The sequence below is a fragment of the Heliangelus exortis genome, chromosome Z (genome assembly GCF_036169615.1).
Source record: "Heliangelus exortis chromosome Z, bHelExo1.hap1, whole genome shotgun sequence".
In the NCBI taxonomy this organism is placed as follows: Eukaryota; Metazoa; Chordata; class Aves; order Apodiformes; family Trochilidae; genus Heliangelus; species Heliangelus exortis.
The window spans coordinates 54365930-54381858 of record NC_092454.1 but is presented as its reverse complement, the minus strand read 5'-3'; the positions used below and the strand labels follow the sequence as shown (position 1 = coordinate 54381858).

Genomic DNA, 15929 nt, shown 5'->3' with positions numbered 1-15929 from the left:
GGACTACTCTCATGGACACCAGTAAAATTTTTGATTAAAATACGAAGAATTAAAACAATCACCTGCAAGGACCTCTCCAGGACCTCAACAAGCTGGTGTACCTCTCCAAACTGCCTGTATGCTAATACACAAAGCATGAGGAGTAACCATTGGAGATCTGCATGCAGTTGTAGGGCTATGATCTTGCTGGGATCACAACAGACATGGTGGGATGGCTCCCATGATTGGTGTGTTGCAATGAAGCAATACAGGCTTGTTAGAAAGGAGAGGAAGGGACCACTTTTGAAGAGGAAGAGGGGCTTGCTCTTTAAGTGACAGAGCAGTTGGGAGCTCATTGAAGCTCTGCCTGGGGTGGGAGAAAAGCAGATGGTGAACTTGGAGGTTGGGATTAAAGAGAGGACAAGCGAAGGTGACATTATAGCAGATGTCTCCCCAAACACAAACAGGAAGCATATAGAGATTTAGAGGGACCTCAGCAGGCTGGAGAAACGGGCCCAATGAAGTTCAACAGGAGGAAGTGCAAATGCAGGGAGGAACAACCACACCAGCACACACTGGAGGTCACCAGGCTAGAGTGGCTTTGCAGAAAAGCACCTGGGGGTCCTGGTGAACCATGAACCAGCAATGTGCTCTGCAGCAAAGAAAGCTATGGTGTCCTGTGCTGCACTAGGAAGAGCAGTGCCAGCCTTTAGGTGATCTTTTGCCTCTGTCCATTACTGGTAAAGCCACATCTGGGCTCTGCATAGAAGGATGGCATGCACATACTGGAAAGAGTCCAGCAAAGAGCTCAAAGATCATTATGGGACTAGAGCATTTCTCCCATGAGGAAAGGCTAAGAAAGCTGTGAGTGCTCAGGCTGGAGAAGAGCAGGCTCAGGAGGAGATCTTACACATAAACACCTGAAGGCAGGCCAAAAGGACAACAGAGACAGGCTCTTTTCAGTGGTGACCAGTGACAGAACCAGAGGCAGTAGGCACAAATTCAAACACAGGAGGTTCTTTATGAACATCAGAAAATATTTCTTCACTGTGAGGGTGACTGGGCACTGGCACAGGTTGCTCAGAGAGGCTGTGGAGTCACTATCCTCAGAAATATTAAAAAGCTTGTCCTGGGCAACCAGCTGTAGGTGATTCTGCTTGGACAGGGATGTACACAAGACGACCTGACTCCTGCCCACAAGTGCCAAATATTGCTGCATGTACTGATGCAAAATAAAAAAAAAATAATAATAGACTCATAGAATTTTTAGGGCTTGAAGGGACCTTTAACATCTTCTAGTTCCAACCCCCTGCCATGGGGAGGGACACCTCCCACTAGATCAGGTTGCTCAGAGCCCTGTCCAGCCTGGCCTTAAAAACTTCCAGGGATGGGGCTTCCACACCTCTCCAAGCAACCTGTTCCAGTGTCTCACCATCCTCACGGCAAAGAACTTCTTCCTAAATCCACCCTCCTCTAATTTAAATCCATTCCCCCCAGTTCTGTCACTACTTGACATCCTAAGAAGTCCCTCACCAGCTTTCTTGTAGGCCCCCTCAGATACTGAAGGCTGCAATAAGGTCTCCTCGGAGCCTTCTCCTCTACAGACTGAATAACCCCAACTCTCTCAGTCTGTCTTCACAGGAGAGGTGCACCAGCCCTCTGATCATCCTCATGGCCCTTCTCTGGACACACTCCAGCACATCCATGTCCCTCCTGTAAAAGGGGCTCCAGAACTGGATGCAGTACTCCAGGTGGGGTCTCACAAGAGCAGAGTAGAGGGGGAGAATCACTTCCCTTGACCTGCTGGCCACTCTTCTCTTGATGCAGCCAAGGATCTGGTTGGCTTTCTGGGCTGCAGGTGTACACTGATGGCTCATGTTGAACTTCTCATCCCCCAGCACTCCCAAGTCCTTTGCCTCAATGCTGGTCTCAAGCCAGTCACTGCCCAGCCTCTATCAGTGCTTGGGATTACCTTGACCCAGATGCAGGACCTTGCACTTGGTGCTGTTGAACGCCATGAGGCTGTCATGGTCCCACCTCTCCAGCCTGTCAGGGTCCCTCTGGATGGCATCCCTTCCCTCCAGCCTGTCAGCTGCACCACACAGCTTGGGGTCATCAGGGAACTTTTTGAGGGTGCACTCAGTGCCACCCTCCATGTCACTGACAAAGATGTTAAACAGGACCAGTCCCAACACTGATCCTTGAGGGACTCCACTTGTCACTGGCACCATTTGGACATGGACCCATTGACAGCCACTCTTGTGGTGTGACCATCAAGCCAGTTCTTAATCCACTGAATGGTCCATCATCAAAAAGTAAACATCTGCATCAGTCTGAACATAGGAATGGCAAAATTTAATGGACAAAAAAGAATCTGACTCATTGTTTGGAAAACTCTGTGTGTGTACGAGCTGTAAAATGAAAGCAATTCCATCTCTGTAAACTTCTCTTACTGATCTTAACATAAATATCAGAAATACCTTTAGAGAGACACTTGGAGAGATACTAGGATTACAAGCTCAGTATCTAAAAAGAAAGAATTGCCTGAAAGCCTAATACCACAAACATTTAGAAACCACAGTTTTTTACTCTCTGGTAATATTGTAGCCTATCACTATCTACAGTAAGGCTGCAGTACCCAAGTAGTTTTGTGTGCACATACCCTTAACATTTATCACAAAAGCTAGATTCAAAACTTAGCACAAATTTATAGAATCCTATTAAAGGATTAGAACTTTATAATTGTTTGGAACAAAGATAAAACAACATTACTGACTGACAAAATGAAGTTTGGTTTGGGTTTGGTTTTTTTGGGTTTTGTTTTTTTTTTAATATACAACTCTTCCAGCAATCGGCAGAGTAGCAAGTGAATCACAAATTTAGGCTGTATGTTCTAGAAGTCACAGATGCAAATAAGCATGTGTCAAACTCAAAAACCCTGCAAGCTTAACACTGTCAGGAATGTATTGCTGACATCAAGTGGTGCAAATCAGAATTGCAATACTAAGCAGCCCAAGTCATTCATTCAAACGTAGAACAGTTGTTGCTATGTTTAAAAGTTGCAAAGCTAAAGAAAAACTCAAGATTATAAACATCCCAGTGTGTCACTAAGTGAAATTGTGATTCTTCAGTGCAAATGATTGTGAAGTAAACTTTTTCACTTCATCTATTTTTAAAAAAGATGAGAACACCTTTGATCCTCAAAAAGATGTGCAAATCACCTCCTGTATCACTTCTTCATACAAGGTCCTTAATAGTCTTAGAAAGGTTCCTTTTCTTCCACAGAATTCCACAGAGGCTAAGAAAACCAGAGGATTAGAGCAAAGAATCTATTTAAAAATAATTTCTTCATAAAGTATTACTTCTGAGTAGTCTTCAAGTGTTCTGCTTGTCATATAGTTACAAAAGACCAGCACAGCTACAAGCTTTGAGGATAATTACACACTGTTTGTGAAAGGGTCAACAATGCTACAAACAGGAATATTCTACATTTTATCTTACAGAATAATAAACTCCTAAACATGGCAGCCAGGATAACCAAACAAAAGCCATCAAAGTAAAAAGCAAGTTCATTATATTATGATGCCAATGAAACAGAAGAATTTTTGTCACGGTAAATGTAGGCTTGCCTTCTTCCACCACATTTAAATAAATCCATACTTCAAGAAATAAAAAGAGCAGGATAGCAATTTCCCAGAATAGAGAGACTCTTTTTAATACACTTCCACCAGAACTGAAAGCCAATTCTGAAGATTCTTACCACTTCTGTTGATGTTTCTGCATGCTCAGAAGTAACATGTTCTTGAAGAGATGTTTCCGTATAACCCATTTTCCCACAATAAGGACAAGTAAAAGACTGTGGCTGCTCTACAGAAAAAGCTTCTCCACCATAGTACAAATCTGGAACAGAAATAAAGAGGTTACTTGAAAGCACTATTTTAAATTATTTGATCCAGGTAAACCTCTGTTAATAAATGGACTTTAATATAATCACTGTCCAGTTAATCCAGTATTTAATTTAAATGCCTATTTTTATCTTGGGTAAAGGCCACAGGCCTGATAGTCAAGTACTGTTCAATTACTCATGACAAAAACTTGTAAGGACTACACTTATTTTTCATTAGTGAACGTAACAGTTTCCTAGTATTCAGTAGGAGAAAACATGAATAAACTTCACATTCACGTCAAGATAAAAAGTGTGATTTTATCCAGTGAGTAACTTGTAATCTCTACAATGCCTTTTTTTCTATGACTCATTGATAAGAAGCTGAAAAATATTTTCAAAGAATTTTCTACTATAAATTAAAAACTGGACAAGTCTGAACAGATACACTAGAACACACGTGCTGTATTCAAGGCAGTATCTATCTAATACATCCAGAATATGTCGTTCTGGTATTTTAGGTCACAGCTTTCTAAGTTTTATGGTAACTTCTGCCACTGACCCCTCTTTATGGCATGATAAGGAAAAACAGGAAAACATTTTTGTTTCTGCAGCCTTATAAAAGACGATGCTTAAGCTAAAAATGTATAAAAAATATTTACATGTATAAAATATAACCTGCTATAATAAAAGAGTATCTTACATATAAACAGGTATTGAGATCTAACACTTCAAGGCCAATACAGGAAATAATTTTCTTAGTAACATGCTGACAAGCAGTGTTAAAAATTAATCAGACTGAATACGCTGCAGAATAGTTTACGTTCTGTAAGCCTCTGTTCCCCTTATTTGGGCACTCTTCCAGATGAAGGATGAGAAAAAGATACCCTTTAAACAGGCATGGTAAGAAAAGCAAACAGACTTGCCAAGTAAGAAAAACTACTCAATAGAGTGAACATTTTAATTGGCTCGTCAAATTAACAACCACACTAAGCTTCAAATCTTGGTTTCATTTATTCACATGTACATGAGGAAAACATTATGTTCAACTACCCAAAGTTTCCAGCCTATTATGTCTTAGTTTTTCAAGGCAGTATTGGAGGTACCATTAAATGTTTTACACAATAAGGCAAAGAAGTAACTTTTCATTAGAAATTAGTGGGAATTAATCTGCATAACAGATGTGATTGAAACAGAGAACTAAAACCTAAAAGTCAGGAAGAATGTAAGTTGAAAGAACTGTCCAAAAGATTAGCACGCCCACCCACAATGTTAAAGTCACGTATACAGTACTGACACAGATGCCTGGAACCATTATCAGAGGGAAATTCCAGAAGTCTTTGCACAAAATGAGTCAGGATTCAGTTCTAAATGCATTTAAAATTTTAAATTTTAAAACCCAAAATTAAAATTTAAAAAAAAATGTATTTCAAAGAAACTTCTGCATCTACTATCTAAAAAAAAAAAAAAAAAAAAAATAATTTTAAGGTGGTCTAAAAAACTACCTATAAACCTAAGTAGTTCATGAATGTAGCTATTTTGAAGTATAGTAGAAACACCAACTAGAACTTCTCGGCAGCAAAGGGCACAAGGCCAAAACCAACCCAAAGAGAGTGGTAAACAGATAAGCATGCAGATAAAACTATCTTTTCCTGAGATACTTGTTAGCTCAGTCCAGATGTCAAGAATTCTAGCAGCACGCACTGTGCTCTCACAGAGGGGAGAGGTTTAGCAGTACTTGTCATGTTTCTGGTCCTTGCTTTTAGAACATAAATGAAGCCATTTATTAATTTAAAACTTTTTTTTCCAAGTTCTTGATTATATTCCTCTATCTTATCCCTCTCATGCTTCCTCTCACATCTTTTTCGTAATATGCAAATGTACATGCACATACCAAATAAATCTTAGGGGAAAAAAAAACCAAAACAAACCAACAAATATAAAAATGCACCTGTCAGAAGTGAAATCTTTCAATGGCAAATCCAAATGTTTTTCCTTTGAAAGTTCACACCTCTCTCTCTTCTTTTTCCCAGCAATGTTAATCTTTCCCCACCTCTTACAATCAGAAATCAGTTTTATTTTTCTAATCTGAAATACAGGTCACTAAATAATTTTTCTTCTAAAATATAAAATTAATTGTATTTAAAAAAAATAGTTTGGTAAATAAAGCACTGGTGAATATGGGAAGGGCAACTGATGTAATTTACATGGACTTGCACAATGCATTTCACACTACCCTGTGTAACATCCTTGTCTAATTGGAAAGATGGACTTGATGGATGGATCACTTATTGGATAAGGATTTGATTGGATGGCCACATTTTAAGAGCTGAAGTCAACAGCTTGATGTCCAAGTGGAGACCACTGATGTTCCTCAGGGTGCTGTTTAACACCTTTGACAGTGACATGGACAGTGGGAGCCCTCAGCAAGTTTCCAATGACACCGAACTGTGTGGTGCAGTTAATGACATGCTTCAGAGTTGGACCTGTACAAACCATGTTAAGTTCAACAAGCCAAGTGCAAGGCTGGGGGCACCTGGGTCAGGGCAACCCCAAGCACAAACACATGTTGGGCTGAGAATAGATTGAGAACAGCCCTGAGGAGAAGGACTTGGGGATGCTGGTTGAGAAGTTCAACAGAGAATCATAGAATGCATTGGGTTTGAAGAGACCTCCAAAGGTCATCTAGTTTAACCCCTGTGCAGTGAGCAGGGACACCTTTAACTAGATCAGGTTTCTGAGAAGCAAATTGGATGTGAAAACTCAACCAAAAATATGAGCAGTTTTGCTCTGTTACTCAGCTAAAGATACAGACTGCTTCTGTTTAACATTTAAATCTAACATATTCTTAAACTTGGCAGAAGGTTAGTATTGAGACAGAAGTACAGTAGGATTCCTTACATAAAAATCAATCTTTCAAAGAGGTGATTCAGGACTACATTTTGTAACAGCTTGTCCTTGTTTTCTGTTAAGACATATTTCTTTACAAGGCTACGCAGCCGTCAGGAACTTTAGTTTCATTTTTTCTTCATACAAATACTATAATACTCCATAGAAGTACTTCTCACTACATATAAGTAGTATAATTTCAATTTGATACATACAATTTGATCAATTTGATACATAAAGTTAAAAATGTTGGTTTTCTGCAAGTTGCAGTGTATCTGTTTGATTTTTTTCCAATTTTTTAAGAAACTAAACGGTTTCTTCAAAAAATCACATTTTACAAAATATGTACATTCCTATTCATTAATAAAGCAGCCATACTACACAAAGCAGTATTACATTGCTATGAACTTAAAGAAATAAAACCTACTTATGCTCTCCTTATAGACATTATAAAGGGACAGGACAACAGCAACTGGCCCTAAATTCAACCAAACCCTGCCCCAGGCAGGCAGACCTGGGCAGCAGTGCCAGTGGGGTCAGAGAACAGCTCTGAGGAGGTGGTGCAGGGGGACAGCCATATGCCTACAGCAGTGTAAGTAGGGGTGATCCCCTTGCCTCAGCACCCTTCAGAGCTTCCTACAGGCCCTCATCTGGGGCTTTCTAGTGCCAAGAAGACATGCAATTAAAACTAATCTCACCCTCTGTAGAGAGGCAATGGAAAAAAACATACTCAAACAGCCCCTATGCCATCTCCATCCCTGGAGGTTTTCAAGACCCAAGTGGGGTCTTGAAAGTGGGGTCAAAGCCCTGACTAACCTGGCCTGACCTACAGCTTGGAGCAAAAGTTGGACCAGAGAACTCCAGAGATCATCCCAACCACAATCATCTCATGATTGATCCTAGGAAATAGATACACAATGATGTAGCTGTAAGACTAAACTCGACTCTGTTAATCACCAATGCTGTCCTGCTTTACAGATTGGTGGAATCTGCTCTCAACAGGGGAGATCTGTATTCACCTCACTTAGAACTCTCCCCATTCACTACCAAGGCAGTGAAAAAGCCACATCTGCTGAAGTAAAATGCCAGTTTGGTTGAATCTGAAAACAGCTGTTTATTCCTTTCAGCCAAAGCATCACTATTTTAATCTTTCAGCAAGTTTCCAGTGCAGCTATGTCTAGCAAGAAGAAAGAGCACACCACCCATTTTCCTTCATGCAGTTTCATCCACTGCCTATCTCACTACTCAACCCCAGTTTCAACATGAGAGACATGCTGCTGGCCTTAGCAATGATTATGTAGCAGGTATTCAGTTATTAGTCCAGCAGCAGCTGCGTGTTCTCATTCCCCAGCATGTGTCAGGGCCCTGAGCTGACCAAGAAGCCACAGCTGCCTTGACCCACCTCAAAGTAGACCTCTGCAAACACTCTGTGCATGGGCTATATCCTATGTCTGACCATCTCACCATGAACCATACTGCAGCTGCACCCAGCCCTTAGATGGGTTTCCTGCACAGACTCCAGAGCTGACTTGTTATACTTGCTTTGTCTGGGCCTGTCAATGGGACCTGATCCTGTTAACAACCCTGCCCTGCACCCACTGACACTGAGGACACTGCCACTGTCTGCAGTCACCCTCAGCTTCTGGCTTCTAGCCTTGTTGAGCAGCCCTAGTCTTGCTACCCCCAACACTAAGAACCACATGCTGAAGCCATGAACAAGTGCAGGTGCTAATGAAGGGTGCTAACAAAGATGACATTTGCAGCCTGTCTGCCAATACTGAGCAGCACTCAGCTGCTGGTCAAATGAAAAGGTCAAAGGCAACTGGCTGGGGAGCAGCTCTGCTGAAAAGGATCAGAGGATCTCAGTGGACAGAAAGCTAAACATAATCCAGAAGTTTGCCTCTGCATCACTAAAGCAAATGGTAACTTGGGTTAAATCAGTAAGAGAATCACATCATATCAAGGGATGTGATTATCCCACATTACTTGGTACTTGTTAGGCAACACCAGCAACACAGTGTTCAGTTTTGATCTTTTAAATTCAAAGCAGATATTGTAATCAAATTAAAAGGAATACGTGCACAAACATATTTGTGTTCACCAAAACAGTTAAGAATGTTGGAGAACATAATGGAGTTCATCCACCCTCAAGAAGGCTCAAAGTGGATCTCACCTCCAACTTATACTGGAAAAGTAAACACAGACGAAATAGAAGTATGCTCTTCAAAAGGAAGCATGGACAAGCTACCTTAAAGGAAATTCTGCCTGGATAAAGAGAAACAAAACCCCAACATTCACTCTAACAACTAAATGCTGGAATAGGATGCACAGAATTGGCAAAATGTCCCTCAAGAGAAATATTCAAGAACTGGTGTCCTGGTTTGAGCCTCTTATAAGTAGCTGCCTTTGCTGAAATTAACAGCAAGTTTCTCAGACAGTCTCTGCTTCTATGACTGATAATGCTCCATGTTCTCAGTTACTGCTGGAGAAAAGTATGCAGAACCAAGGTCACTACCTGGTTCTGAAAAACATCTTATACTCCAAAAATAAAAAGGAGCAAAGGGGTCATTCCTGCAACCACTTTTCAATATATTTCATTATTTTTTCCCTCTTCATCACTACTGTTCATTAAAGCTGTGTATTTTAGTTTCCAGCCTATAAGACTCTCTTATTCTCTTTCCTTTCCCTATATGGGAATGGAAGAGGGAGTAGATAGACAGCATGTCATTTGTTTAATTGCTGGCCCAGTGCTAAACTTTGACACTTGGCTTGCCAGGACAGCCCAGCTTGTGTCCTTGCTTGTAACAGAAGGCTGAGAGTCACAGTTATAGAAGCTTAGGTGTTGTAAGATCATCCAGACCAACCCCCCCTGCCAGAGCAGGGTCACCCACAGCAGGTCACACACGAACGCATACAGGTGGGCTTTGAGTATCCCCAGGGAAGGAGACTCCACAAGCTCCCTGGGCAGCCTGTGCCACTGCCCTGTCACCCTCACAGTGAAAAAATTCTTCATGATGTTTATATGGAACCACCTATGCTCCAGTTTATAACCATTGCCCCTTGTGCTATTGTTAGTCACCTCTGAGAAAAGCTTGACTCCATCCTCCTGGCACTCACCCCTTTCATATTTATAAACATTGATGAGGTCTCCCCTCAGTCTCCTCCAAGCTGAAGACACCCAGCTCCCTCAGCCTTTCCTCATAAAGGAGATGTTCCACACTTAATCATCTTTGTTGCCATGCTCTGGACTCTTTCAAGCAGCCTGTCTTTCTGGAACCGAGGGGCCCAGAACTGGACACAGTATTCCAGATGCAGCCTCACCAGGGCAGAGTAGAGGGGGAGGAGAACCTCTCTCCACCTACTAACCATCCCCCCTTCTAATTCACCCCAGGATGCCATTGGCCTTCTTGGCCACCAGAGCACATTGTTGGCTCATGGTCCTCCTTCCATCCACCAGCACCCACAGATCCCTTTCCCCTCTGCTGCCCTCCAACAGCCCAGTCCCCAACCTATATTGGTACCTGGGGTTGTTCTTTCCCAGATGTAAGACTTTAACTTGTCCTTGTTGTAATACATTAAATTCCTCCCTGCCTAACTCTCCAGTCTGTCCAGGTCCCTCTAAATGGCAGCACAGCCTTTGGGGGTGTCAGTCACTCCACTCATTTTTGTGTCATGAGCAAATTCGGTGACAGTGCACTCTGTTCCCTCATCCGGGTCATCAATAAATATATGGAATAGTACTTGGTTCCAGCACTGACCCTTGAGGGACTCCACTAGAAACTGACTTCCAACTGTACTCCATCTCATTGACAACAACTCTCTGGCCTCTATACTCTAACCAGCCCCTGATCCACCTCACTACCCAATCATCCAGGCCACACTTTCTCAGTTCAGGATTCTGTGAAAGATGGTGTCAAATGCCTTCATTTAAGATAGACTATGTCCACTGCTTTGCCAACACCCATCCACCTGGTTATACAGAACCTCATAAAAGACTATCAGGTTGGTCAGACATGACTTCCCCTTAGTAAAGCCACACTGACTGCTCCTGATAAGCCTCTTGTCCATGATATGCCTGGAGACAGCATCAAGAATGAGTTGTTCCACCACCTTTCCAGGGATGGAGGTGAGGCTGACTGCTCTGTAGCTACCAGGGTCCTCTTTCCTGCATTTCTTGAAGACTGGAGTGACATTTGCTTTCCTCCAGTATTCAGGCACCTCTCCTGTTCCCAATGACTTACCAAAGATGATGGGAGAGCAGCTGAGGAATGACATCTGACAGTTCCCTCAGCACCTATGGGTGCATCCCATAGGATGCCAGGACATCCAGCCTTATGGAAGGATTTATGGATGTCCTAAATTATAGTTATGGTTAATCCTAAATTATAGGATTTACGGATGTCCAGCCTTATTAACTGATCCTTAACCCACCCCTCATCAACCAAGGAAAACTCATTCTTTACCCTGACTTACTCAGCAGTCTTAGGGGCTCAGGACTCCTGAGGACATCCTCCACCAGTACAGAGGGAGGCACAAAAGGCGTTTAGCAATTTCACCTTCTTTGTATCCTCTGTCACCAGTGCCTGCATTGCCTCTACTGTTAGTTTTATCTGCTACGTATTTGAAGAAGCCCTTCCTGTTGTCCTTACCCCTCCTGCAAGATTTAATTCCAAGGAGGCTTTCACTTTCCTAGTTGCCTCTCTGCATTGTGCGACAACAGGCTTATATTCCTCCCAAGTGGACAACCCTTCCTTTCACAATCTATAGATTCCCTTCTTCCATTTGAGTTTACCAAGCAGTTCCCTGTTCAACCATACTAGTGTCCTAGTTCGCTTTCTTGATTTTCTTCCCATTGGGATGCATCAGTCCTTGAATAATAACCAACCACCCTGGGCCCCCTACCCTCCAGTACCCTGTCCCATTGGATTCCCCCTGGAAATTGTTTAAAGAGGGCAAAAATGGCCTATCTGAAGTTCAGGGTTCTGATTCTACTTGGAATCCTGTTCCTACCATGTAAGATGGTCGCACTGAACTGAGTGCTACCATCTCGTGGTGACTGCACCCAAGGTTGCCCTCAACCCTCACTGCTTCAGGCAGGCCCTCCATGTTGTAAGGACAAGATCCAGCAACACTTCAATCCAAGTTTGTTCCTCCACCAATTGCATCCAGACATTATGATCCATGCACTGGAGAAACCTCCTGGATTGTGAATGGCTGCTGAGTGGGCCTTCCAGCAAATATCTGGGTAGTTAAAAGCTCTCATGAGAACCAGGGCCTGTGATCACAAGGGTGCTACCAGCTGCCTGTAAGATGGCCATAGAACAACCTGAAATGTTCTATGATGTTTTGACTTAGGAAGATACACACTTATCAGACAATTCTTATTGTAGTGGCTGACAATGACAAAAGCTTGAAGATGAATTCTGTGAATCCCACCAGGAAGGAAACTGTTATTTAAGCAGCTCCCTTTGCCTGGGAATCAGGCACAAATGGTGGCATTATCTTCTGTCACCTAAGCACCTGAGCTGACAGATGAAGATACACTTATTCTGTACTTTGGTAATGGTAACACAGTATGATTTTGGCAGAGAATTCTAACAGTTTGTATTACTTTCTTTGTTAGTCTAACCTGTTTAAATTAATTCTTAGCATCATAAAGCATCCTAACAGCTTAGGTTTCTTTTTTAGGGAAAAGAAGATTGGGAAATTTGGACTGAACCTCCCCACTGTCCTGACAAATTTCCTACAGAAAGCACAAAAGTATAGTGACTGCCATATTCCTATTTTTTACACAGGCCTACTGTAATTCTGCTCTTTGACCTCTCAGAAATAAACTAATTGGGTTTGTGCTTTAAGGGCCCCTTGTCATTACATATGAGACTTCGTGTTTTATTTTAAGCTCTGTCCCTGTTACAGCAGTGTATCTTGCAGTGGATGGTAAAGCATTTTTTTCCACTGTCTCCTGTGGGGACTGAAGAACAATAGCACTGCCACCATTCTGTATCCCATTTTGCTTCAAAACTAATACTAGGTCATACACTGACTTCTGAAAGACAAATACACCAACCAGATGGTACAAGACAGAACACATGTGTAGCCAGAAATCACTAGGGCTTTTTACTTGTTTTCAGTGCTCTCATATAGTCCTACAGTAGTGCAAGAATCAAAGAGGAGGGGAATATAAACCAGAAAATACCAAGATGACAACAAAAGTTGTTTTGGAGCACCTCAAGAAGGTCATCTTCCTCTGCTACACTCTACAATATTATTACAATACCTAGGAGCCCTAAAAAAGTCAAAATATTCATGGAGGTAAACACCATGATTAACTTTTCCCAGACACATAGGACCATCCATATGGTTAGCTGTCCAACACAAACCAGAACTTGGTATTTTTGAATACAGGGTAGTTAAGTGAACTCTACAGCTACCTGCACATAGACAGTGCTTGCCAGAATGGTGATGGGAACTAGAGATAGAGTCCTTTCCATCAGCTGCAGATGAACATTAAGCAGGTTACTCACTAGTACACAGCACAATTTTAAAATAAAAAATTACATTGGCTTCTCCCAAAGTGCTTGCATCAGTTTTGCAATGGAAGAATCCCCCACCCTCCTTCCTTCTCCTAAATAAAATACTCATATTCTATCAGCTGCTCACTGCACCTCAAACAGTGACCAGCATCCCGAATTAATATACTTTATGTAAAGTGTAGATAAATTTACATCGTGAGATAAAAAAAACAAAAACAAAAAAAAGCCCAAGAAGATTTATGTGAAAGCTAAAATGGTGGTGTGCATTTTTTATAATGAACTAAATTATTTCCTTCCAAACCCTTGATTCCTAGGGCCTGGATTTCTGAAGCCACAATCAGACAACCTTAGGGCAAATGGAGGCCTAAGAATTAAAAAAAAAAATTCAAGAAATCTTCACTTAAAGGCTGTTTTGAGAATCCAACCACATGTTTCTATAAATAGATATTCCCTAGTATTCAAAACAATGAAGAATTAGATTTTATTTCCATTTCAATTTAAAAAATATATAAGGAAGTAATTAAGAATTCACAAGACTTCATCATTTAAGAAATCAACATTTTTAAAGAATTAAAATGCAAGGAACATTAGAGCTGGAATCACTAGAAAGAATTATTAAAATGCTAGCCCTGCTGGGTTAACATAAAACCAAAATACATATCCAGCATCAGAAACATCTTAGAGCATAAGTTTGTCACAGGAGTACCCGGAGAGTTACAACCTGTTACAAATATGGTGCAATAGAAACAACAAGCAGGATAGGAGATAAGAACAATAATTTCTTTTTTTAAATAATGACATGGCTTTAGAGTAAGAAATAATTCTTAATTTAGGAGATCTCCAAAAGAGTTCCAAGACAACTACATGCTAGCCCTTGCCAATAATCTTTCATCCTCTGCACAGCCCATCAATACCCCTGCTGTACCTGCAGTCCCACAGAAGCACAGTAACACTCCTCCAAAATCTCACCGAGATTCTTCCCATTTGTACACTATGACACTCAAGGAAATCATATGGGGGGGGGGAAAAGGAGGGAAATGTTGTCATATCTTCTGAATAAGAAGTTAATTAGGAGCAGTAAGTTAAGTATATTTATATGACGTATAAACATATTATTAAAATATATGTATTATATACTTTATTTATATAATCTGTTATCAGACCAAAACAAAATTATTAAAAATATGTATGTAGAAATTAAAATAAAATGTACATCAGCTCTTGTGTGCTGAAATCAAAGACAACACACCTATGTTTTAGCAGATGAGAACTTCCTCTTATTTTCAGTGTGCTAAGGGAAGTGATTAGTAAGTAGAAATATGAAAATCCTTATTATGTTTGTAGATACAATATAGCAGCAAATTACTGTAGTTTGAAATTATCACTTACCAAAATCTACTCTTGTTAGTATGCACTGCATTGGATGGTCAGTTGTATGCCTTGTTGTTGTTGCACCACTTTCATAACAGGTTGCACACAGATCGTAATCGTAGCAAATTAAACACTTGTATCGGCGACCTCGAAAATTTCCTTTTAAACATGCATCACAGCTGACACCTGTAAGCAAAAAGAATTTTAAAATAGCAGTTAATGCACTTAAAACAAACAGAAAAAAACCCAAACAAGAGGCAGATTTGCTGATACTGTTTCTCATCAACTAAAAGGAGTGAGCTAAGATCTTAAACCTGGGAAAACATCAGCCCATCGAGCACAGCTGGGGGTGTGTTCAGGCAGCCACAGAGGGGATTTAAACACCCCTGAGAAACAGGGAAGTTTCAACAGGGAGGTTTTCAAGGCAGTTCTCACAGGGCAGTTCATGCGGGTAGGGAGCTGCAACTTACTCCTAGAGTGATGGTGGCCTCTCGGGGAAAGAACACTGCATTCTCAGCACCCACCAAAATGGATATTGGTATCCAGCCCATAGGCTGTGAGGAATGGCACAGCCTTGCCCTGGCAGCAGGAGGCATCTCCAGCTATGTCTGTGTGAGGTGTGAGCAGGTGGGTGACCTGCTCAGCATGGCAGCACAGCTCCAAGACAAGGTGATGGAGCTCAGGGAAGAGGTGAGCAGCCTAAGAAACATCAGGGAGAGTGAGAGGGAAATTGACTACTTTCTTCAAATGATCTCCCCTAAATTAGACCAGGAAATAACTATCAGGGGAACAGAGGATCCCATATCCTCTCATTTACAAGTCCCCCAGCCCTCCCACAGTAACCCCCAGGAGGGAGGTCAATGGGAACAAGCCAGTGCTTGATAGAAAACAGAGCAAACGTGTTCCCCTAAGAATTACACCACCTGTAGTGTCCCTGTGGAACAGGTATGGGGGTCTGCAGGAGGATTTGGTTACGAGCAAGGCCAAGGACTCACAAAGGCCACAAACACCACCAAGGTAAAGAAAAGGAGAACCCAGGAAACTCCAGGCCTGTCAGCCTGACCTCAGTGCCTGGAGGGTTATGGAGCAGATCATCCTGGGGCAATCACACAGCACCATGAGGGTGGACGGGGGGTGGACAGGGTGGACAGACACAGCCAGCACAAGGTTAGGAAGGGCAGGTCCTGTCTGACCAACCTGATCTCCTTTTATGATCAGGGGGCCCACCTGGTGGATGAGGGGAAGGCTGTGGATGGAGTTTCCCTGGACTGCAG

At 41.8% G+C, this 15929-nt stretch overlaps 1 protein-coding gene across 3 annotated transcripts in view; it reads right to left on the bottom strand.

Annotated features, from left to right (window-relative positions):
- KCMF1 (potassium channel modulatory factor 1) overlaps positions 1–15929 on the bottom strand; it is a 47113-nt gene that overhangs the window by 9172 nt on the left and 22012 nt on the right. For all 3 annotated transcript variants that reach the window (XM_071732279.1, XM_071732277.1, XM_071732278.1), the window contains exons 2-3: positions 14674–14841; positions 3740–3879 (exon numbers count right to left, since the gene is read on the bottom strand). In XM_071732279.1, coding sequence (XP_071588380.1) covers positions 3740–3879; positions 14674–14841 — 308 coding nt within the window. The remainder of the gene's footprint in view (positions 1–3739; positions 3880–14673; positions 14842–15929) is intronic.